At 49.6% G+C, this 8,621-nt stretch overlaps 1 protein-coding gene across 1 annotated transcript; it reads right to left on the bottom strand.

Moving 5' to 3' along the window:
• Window positions 1–2,531: 2,531 nt before the first annotated feature.
• LOC128572919 (uncharacterized) lies at window positions 2,532–8,382 on the bottom strand. Its single transcript, XM_053573076.1, is given in 2 exon segments — window positions 2,532–7,348; window positions 7,350–8,382. Coding segments are annotated over 2 exon segments (5,229 nt in total). The 5' UTR covers window positions 8,186–8,382; the 3' UTR covers window positions 2,532–2,955.
• Between the last annotated feature and the right edge of the window lie 239 nt (window positions 8,383–8,621).

Below are 8,621 nucleotides of genomic sequence, written 5' to 3'. Positions count from 1 at the left end.
TTTTACTTCAAAATAAGATTTTTTTTTTATGTGCAGTGTGCATAGGAATTTGTTCATGTTTTTTTTCTTTAAACTATAGTCCAGCCCTCCAACCATCTGAGGGACAGTGAATTGGCCCCCTGTTTAAAAAATTTGAGGACGCCTACAGCATCCTAACCATTCAGGTGGAAACCATTTGTATATGTTACTGCTATGGAAGATGAAAAACACCAGTGGTATTTATAGACAGAGTAAAGTTAAAACCTGTGACTTTCCATCGTGCTTTGCTGTGTCTTCTCCTTCTCACTGGCACTTTCACATATCCAGTTGTCATGTGCCCCTGAGAACTTTTTCTTTTTTATGAGACAGAGTCTCACTTTGTCACCCTTAGTAGAGTGGCATCATAGCTCACATCAACCTCAAATACCTAAGCTTAAGGGATTCTCTTGCATCAGCCTCCAGAGTAGCTGGAACTACAGGCACCCAACACAATGCCCGACTATTTTTTGTTGCAGTTGTCACTGCTGTTTTAGCTGGCCAGGGCTGGGTTTGAAAGACTTGGGGGCAGAACCCCCCACTCAGCCCGGAGCTCTGACCACCCCAATCAACCGCAAGAGTCGTCTCTTGATGCAAAAACGCAAGAGGATTTTTATTCCTGTATACGGGGGACTTGATTCACAACTCTTTTAGGAGCCGAGAAATCAAGTCCCCCACAGCAGTTTTTTACAAGCTTTTAAAGGCAAAAACTACAAAATGGGCGGGATAGTAGACATGCAGGGATTCTATCAGAGTAAGAGAGAATACACACACCTGGGATTCCAAGTAGATAAGGAGAACTCTAATTCACTATTCAACTGTCTTAAGACAAGACTAACTGTCAAATATTTACTATTAAGTAAATATTTGCTGAAGCTCCTGGGGCTATTTACTTAATAGTAAATATTTGCTGAAGCTCCTGGGGCTATCTCCTGGAACAGTTACAAAAGGTCACATTCCTAAGGTAGGGAGCGAGAAGTGGTCACATTCTCATGGTAATATTTTCTTTCATTCCCCCATTTGTTTTTTTTTGGGAAGTTCTAATCATGGAACTTCTGGCTCTATGTATTCATTTTCAAGGCTATCGTCTCTGCGGAGAGACTGGTAATGCTGTCTAAGCATTAATACTTGTACAGCACTCACTCTTTCCCGGACGAAGGTGACTATACGGTTGAGAATGTAGGGCCCAAAGGTAAGAATTAGAAGTAGTATAATAAGAGGGCCTATTAAACTGGAAACGAGAGTGGTGAACCAAGGTGATCGGCTGTACCAACTTTCAAACCATCCTTGATGGGCCTCCGATCTCGTTGTCTTTTTTCTAGTCTTTCCCTGAGTTTAGACATGGAGTCTTTTACCATACCAGAGTGATCTACATAGAAACAGCATTCTTCTCTTAGTGCAGCGCATAACCCTCCATCTTTTAGGAACAGGAGATCGAGTCCCCGTCTATTCTGCAATATTACTTCTGATAAGGATGTTAGTGACTCTTCTAATTTTGTGATGGATTGTTCTATGGCTTTTAGGTCTTCATCTACAGCTGCTCTCAGTTCTTCAAGATATTGTGGGGTCTGGACAAGTGCAGCCGTTCCTGTTCCTACTCCGGCCGCCACTCCTATACCTATCAGGACAGCTAGAGTAATAGAGACTGGTTCCCTCTTCTGTCTACGGGGTCTGAGATTGAATTCTGCCTCGAAGGAACTCGCCTCATGATAGATAACTCTAGGTATTAATTGTACGAGGATACAGTAGTCTGCAGTGGAGTTGAACACTGATGAGGAAATGCACGGGGTTAGCCCAGTGCTGCAAGCCCACCATCCTCCTTTAGGGGGCACTAGATAATAATTGATAGTGGTTGATGGGCTTTTAATGGTCTGATTACACAGATGCTGGCGATTTTCGGGGATCGTGCCTAGGCAAATGCTTTGCCCAGAGACTGCTGTAAGGGTAATCTTGGATCCCCAGTCACAGGAATTATGGGAGGTGGTATTTTGGAAGATACTTGAGAAGGCGATTCCTTCATAATAGGGCGGACCTGAGGCTAGACACAACCAACAAGATTCGGTAAGATTAGGGTTGGAAGTATTGAGAACACTGAAAGCCCCCTGTATTAAGTTAAGAAGTCTCTGCCCGGTGCTTGGAGTCTCCGGGGATGTTACCTGGGGAGACAGTTTCGCAGGCAATGGGGCTGTGCTGGCCTCAGTAAATTGGGTGCTCTTCGGAGTCTGGGGCATACGGGGAGAAATAGGCGGCCTAGCTGGCGGCTGCTGTCCTGAGAGTACGATGTTGGGTCCTATCTGGACAGCGACGGGGGTCTCTATTTTTAATTTGATGAAGAAGGTAAATCCTTTATCCCACCCTGACATGTAGAAACGGAATCCCCATGTTCTTCCTTTTATCCAATCTCGGGCTTGTTTCCCCCTCTCCGTGAAGGAAATATTTAGGGGGTTTGATCCTGCTCCGGTACTGCTCCTCTTTACGGTTATTAAATCCCAAGAGGAGAAGGGGTGCCAGAAGGCCTGCCCAGTCGTCTCACATCCCCATTGTTTACAATAGAAATTTTCTACCCCCCCACATCTGTTGGCTTGGCTTCTCGTTTTCCCGTCCCGGGGACAGATATAGAACTCCGTTTGTCGCATCCGGCGCTGGGCGGGCAAGTTGCCACAGCCAGGGGCGTCTGCAACGTACTGGCCTTGGGATGTGGAGCCTTGGGTAAGTGAGCGCTTTGTTAAATGGTGATCAAGGCTTGATGGAACCTCTTTAAAGGTCTCATCGGAGATATCCCAATTATCTAGCCCTGCTATTAAGGCGCAAATATCTGGGGTGAGGGACGGCCACCAGGTCCAAGGAGGGTCTTCTTTTGTAGTACTCCATACTACATCACCAGTCTGAGAGAGAACCTGCCAGGTTAACCTCTGGGGGGCATGGGGGTTGGGACCGGAACTACTTATCACCGGGAGTTGTATCAGCAGGAGCAGGGCTACTGCGGCGAATGCGGAGCTTGAGGGGGTTGTCTGTCTTTTCCACTTTCCACCCGGAGTCTGGCGGCGGTGCTGGTTTGACATGAGATGCGTGGATCCAGGCTGCGATGCCATCGACTTTTATTGCTGTAGGGGTTGTGAGCAGCACCAGGTATGGTCCTTTCCACCGCGGTTCAAGGTTGGCTGTCCGGTGGCGCCGGATGTACACCGAATCTCCAACCTGGAACTGGTGAGGTATTTGCAGATCCCCGGGCTTGTAGGTCTCGATCAGCCGGCTCCACACCTCCTTGTGCACGGTTTCAAGGGCTTTTAATCTGGTGTATAGAGATTGAGAGGAGTAAGATTCTGGGGAAAGGAGGTGCTGCATGGCAACAAGCGGGGGGTGAGCTCCATATAGGATTTCAAAGGGGGTCAGTTTGACAGTGCTAGGGGTGTTGCGCACACGGAACAGGGCAAAGGGAAGGAGGACTGTCCAATCAGTAATGCCAGTCTCTAAGGATAATTTAGTCATGGCCTCTTTTAGGGTTCTATTCATCCTCTCTACCTGCCCTGAGCTTTGGGGCCGATAAGCACAATGTAATTTCCACTCAAGCCCCAGGATTTTGGCTAAACCTTGATTAACCTGGGCAACAAAAGCGGGACCGTTGTCGGACCCGATTACCTTGGGTAGCCCAAATCTTGGAAAAATTTCTTCTAATATTATTTTGGCTACGACTTGAGCAGTCTCCCTTTTTGTAGGAAAAGCTTCGACCCATCCTGAGAAAGTATCTATGAACACCAGCAAGTACTTGTATCCGTATTTGGCCGGCTTAATTTCTGTAAAATCTGTTTCCCAGTAGCTCCCAGGACGATCTCCTCGGAGTTGTCTACCCTGAGGTAATGTGCTAGGCTGGGTGTTTACTAATTGGCAAGGTCTGCACTCTTTTGCAGCTGCGTCAACGAGTTTACTTAATTCCATAATATAGTATGGGGAGGACTGAACAATAGTTCTTAGATGCTTGGGGCCCAAATGAGTTAATTTATGAAGTTGTCTGAAAAAGGTGATCGCCTGCTCTTCAGGGAGGATGATTTTTCTTTCCGGAGTTTCTCAGATCCCCTCTGGGGATTCTAAGTGGAGGCCTAATCTGTTCATTCTCTCAAGATCCCGCTCTGAATATTTAAAGTGTTTGGCAAGGGGGGGTGCTATTTCTTTAAGGCTAGGCCTTAAAGTGTTTTCATATAGCGGCAGGATGTTGAGCCTTTGAGCTGCTAGCTTAGCTTCTCGGTCGGCTCTTTGGTTTCCCTCGGCAACTCTGGACCCCCCTTTCTGATGCCCAAGGCAGTGGATAATGGCCACTTTCTTAGGGAGGTGAACAGCCTCCAGTAGACTTAGGATTTCTTCCTTGTGTTTAATTTCTTTTCCTGCTGAAGTCAGCAGTCCTCGCTGCCTGTAAATGGCCCCATGAACATGGGCCGTAGCAAAAGCATACCTGCTCTCGGTGTATATGTTAACTTTTTTCCCTTCCGCCAAACGTAAGGCCTGGGTCAAGGCGACCAGCTCGGCCTTCTGGGCCGACGTCCTTTCAGGCAGACTACTTGCCCAGATGGTCTGCTTATCGTCCACTACCGCCGCCCCGGCCACCCTTTTACCTTCTATTATGGAGCTGCTCTCATCAGTGAACCAGGTCAGCTGGGCATCCGGCAGGGGCTGATCACAGAGATCCTTCCGAGTTCCAGTTTCCTCAGCCAGTACTTCTTGGCATGTGTGTAATACATCTTTCTGGACAGAAGTATCAGGTAATAGGGTAGCTGGGTTGAGGATGACAGGCGGGCCAAACTGGACTCTGTCTCCGTTTAATAGGAGACTCTGGTAATGTGTCATGCGGGCATTAGACAGCCACCGGTCAAGGGGCTGTCTGATGATGCTTTCTAAAGTATGGGGGGCAATGACTGTCAACTTCTGCCCCATAGTCAATTTGTCTGCATCTTTTACCAGTACCGCTACTGCCGCCACAGACCTCAGACAGGCTGGCCAACCACCAGCGACGGGGTCCAATTTCTTGGAGAGGTATGCTACCGGTCTTTTCCATGGCCCTAAAGGCTGCGTCAGCACCCCTCGGGCCACTCCTCTCTTCTCATCTACGTATAGGACAAAGGGCTTTGTTACATCTGGTAGAGCCAGGGCCGGGGCTGATAATAAGGCCTTTTTAATGTTGTCAAAGGCCCGCTGTTGGCTGGCACCCCACTCGAAGGGAGTGCCTTCCTTGGTCAAAGGGTAGAGGGGAGCTGCCAGAGTAGCAAACCCCGGTATCCATAAGCGGCAGAACCCTGCAGTTCCTAAGAATTCTCGCACCTGGCGGGGCGAGCGGGGAACTGGAATCTGAGTCACAGTATGCTTCCTGGCTTCCGTTAACCATCTCTGCCCTCCTCTTAAGGCATAACCCAGGTACGTTACCTCTTTCTGGCAGATCTGGGCTTTTTTAGCAGAGGCTCGATATCCTAAGCGGGCTAGTTCTTCTAGCAATAGTTCTGTGCCCCGATAGCACTCTTCTTTTGTTGTTCCAGCTAGTAGTAAGTCATCTACATATTGTAGGAGCGTCACCTGAGGGTGGCTGGCGCGAAAGTGAGCTAGGTCTTGGTGGAGGGCTTCATCAAAGATGGTTGGGGAGTTCTTAAACCCCTGTGGAAGTTGGGTCCATGTCAATTGCCCCGTTGTTCCAGAGTCCGGGTCTCTCCATTCAAATGCGAAGATGTTCTGGCTAGAGGAGTGTAGTCGGAGGCAGAAGAAGGCGTCCTTTAAATCCAGGACAGTGTACCAGATATGGTTTGGAGGGAGAGAGCTTAACAGATTATAAGGGTTAGGCACGGTGGGGTGGATGTTTTGCGCCCGCTTGTTTACTTCTCTTAAGTCCTGCACAGGGCGATAGTCACCTGTGCCGGGTTTCTTGACGGGTAATAAGGGCGTGTTCCATGGTGACTGGCATTTTACTAGTATGCCTAGCTGTAGGAGACGCTGAATGTGAGGCTTAATTCCTTCCCGAGTTTCCTTAGTCATAGGATATTGGCGCACTGCCACAGGAGTGGAAGTAGCTTTGAGTTCTATGACTATAGGCGGCCTTTCTGCAGCCAGTCCCATTCCAGCAGTTTCGGCCCATGCTCCGGGATATTTTTCTAGCCAGTCATTTACGAAACTAGTCCCTTTCTCCCGCTGCTTTTCAAAGAGTCTATGTTCATCCTCTAAATGCATGGTCAGGGCTATTACCCTCTTATTTTGGGTTACCTCTGGGCCATCAGGAGTAAAAGTGATTTGGGCTTCCATTTTGGTGAGTAAATCTCTCCCGAGGAGGGGCGCAGGGCACTCAGGGATAATTAAAAATGAGTGGGTTACCCGTCCCACTCCCAGATCTACTGATCTTCGGGTAGTCCATGAGTACTGCTGATGCCCTGTGGCCCCTACAACCCAGGATTTTTTCTTGGAGACGGGTCCTGATGGTTCAAGTAGGACTGAGTGTTGAGCTCCGGTGTCTACAAGGAACTCAACTGGCTTCCCCTCCACCTTAAGTATTACCCTAGGCTCGGGGAGGGGTTCCGAGCCCCGTCCCCGCTAATCTTCTTCTTCCTCTAAGGCCAGTACTTTCTTGGAGAGTTCTTTCTTCTTTTTTTTAGGACATTCCCTGGCCCAGTGCCCCTTTTCCTTACAGTACGCACATTGGTCCTTATCTAACGGGATGCGGTTATTCAGACTACCTGACTTCGTAGTTCTACCTTGGACCTGTTCCTGGCTCTTCTCCCCTACTACTGCGGCCAAAATCCGTGTTAAGTTTTTCTCCTGTCTTCGGTCTCTCTTATTTTCCCTTTCTTCTCTCTCTTTCTCCTTTCTCTGCTCTTTTTCTTCCTCAGTTTCTCTTTTATGGTATACTTTCTCAGCTTCCTTAACTAAATCCTGCAAGGTATAGTCCTGCAATCCTTCAATTCTCTGCAGCTTTCTTTTAATGTCTACAGCTGACTGCCCTATGAAAGTCATAGCCACGGAAGCCCTCTGTCCTTCAGAGGCAGGGTCAAATGGGGTGTAGCGCCTAAAAGCTTCCATTAGACGCTCAAGAAACACAGAGGGGGGTTCCGTGGCCCCCTGTATTACTTCTCTTACTTTAGCCAAATTAGTGGGGCGTCTTGCCGCCCCACGGAGGCCAGCCACTAGAGCCTGGCGATAGACTGACAGTCGCTCCCTACCTTCTGCCGTGTTGAAATCCCAGTCTGGTCTGGAGAGGGGAAAGGCAGCCTCGATGATGTTGGGGAGCTGGGTAGGACGCCCATCTGCCCCGAGTACATTCTTTCTAGCTTCTAATAAAATCCTCTCCCTCTCTTCAGTAGTGAAGAGTCTGTATGAGCTGCTGGCAGTCATCTCATGTGGGCTGATGAGAGAACATCAGGGACTCTACCAGCCCAGTCAGGCGTTGGGGGTTTTCTGAAAAAGGGGGGTGATTAGTTTTCCAGTTATACAGGTCTGCGGAAGAAAATGGCCAGTACTGGAGGGGCTGGAGAGGAGGTGGTTCCTCATCTGTTGCCACCGGCGGGGGGCCGTATGCCCTCAGGGGTAGGGCAACAGTAGTGTCGGGAGACACTCCTCCCCGGCGGTGACTCCTGGTACCTTGTGCGGGCCCCAGTGAAGGTTCCCCTGGGGGTGCAGAGGGGGCAATCGCCGGATCCGGCGATGCTGGTCCTCCCTGCCCCCCGACAGGAGCCAAGGCGGGAGGGTATGGGGGAGGAGGGGGTGGAGGGTCGAGGAGAAGATGATCAGTCTGGATTTCCGGGTAGATCTTCTTAGGGGGGTCCGAACTGTCGCCCCCTTTTCTGGGACCAGAAGATTGGACAGCGAGCACCTGAGGATTAGACGGGGGCCTGGATGTGGCAGTCCACGGCCGAACCCAGGGGGGCGGATTCTGCACCAGGTCCTGCCAGACTATGATGTAAGGTTGTTGATCCGGATGGGCTCCCAGTCCTCTCTGAAAAACAATCTCTTTAATAGCAAAAATAAGAGATAAGTCAAAGGTTCCTCCTGAGGGCCAGCCGACGTTAAAAGTAGGCCACTCCGAGGAGCAGAAAGTCTGCCATGGGCCTTTTTTAACCTCTACTGACAGATCACGACCTCTTCTCTTCACCTCAGTCCAATGATCTAGAGTTAAACTCAGAGGGGTTGTCACAGTCTGTCCCATCGTCAGTGGATATGTCAGAAACACAAATAACAGAAATAACAGAAATATTACAGGTACAAGGACCCACCTACTACACTTGGTCCTTCACAAGCCTATAACAGAATCAGACGGGCGCGTTTCCCGTAATTTTTGATCGAACAACCAGACTCGACCAGCGCCCTTACAGCAGGAGACAACCAGGCGTCCCTGGTTCTCCTCAGTTCCTGGGGTGTCCCCCAGGGTTTCAGCCTGTGGTCCTCCGGGCACGTCTACCGACCACTGTCCGGCCACTCTCACGAGGTGCCGAACGGCTGCGAAATCGAAAGCGCGCACACAAAGTCAAACAAAAGGACTGAAGACACAGACTAGACAGTTTTCGGGGTACCCCTTTCTTACCTCCAAGGTCGACTCTGCAGGTGAGGGGTGGTCGTTATATCCCGGACGAGCCCCCAAATGA

Source organism: Nycticebus coucang, chromosome 20, assembly GCF_027406575.1.
Source record: "Nycticebus coucang isolate mNycCou1 chromosome 20, mNycCou1.pri, whole genome shotgun sequence".
In the NCBI taxonomy this organism is placed as follows: Eukaryota; Metazoa; Chordata; class Mammalia; order Primates; family Lorisidae; genus Nycticebus; species Nycticebus coucang.
The sequence above is the reverse complement of the archived record's forward strand: the minus strand, read 5'-3'. Positions and strand labels throughout refer to the sequence as shown.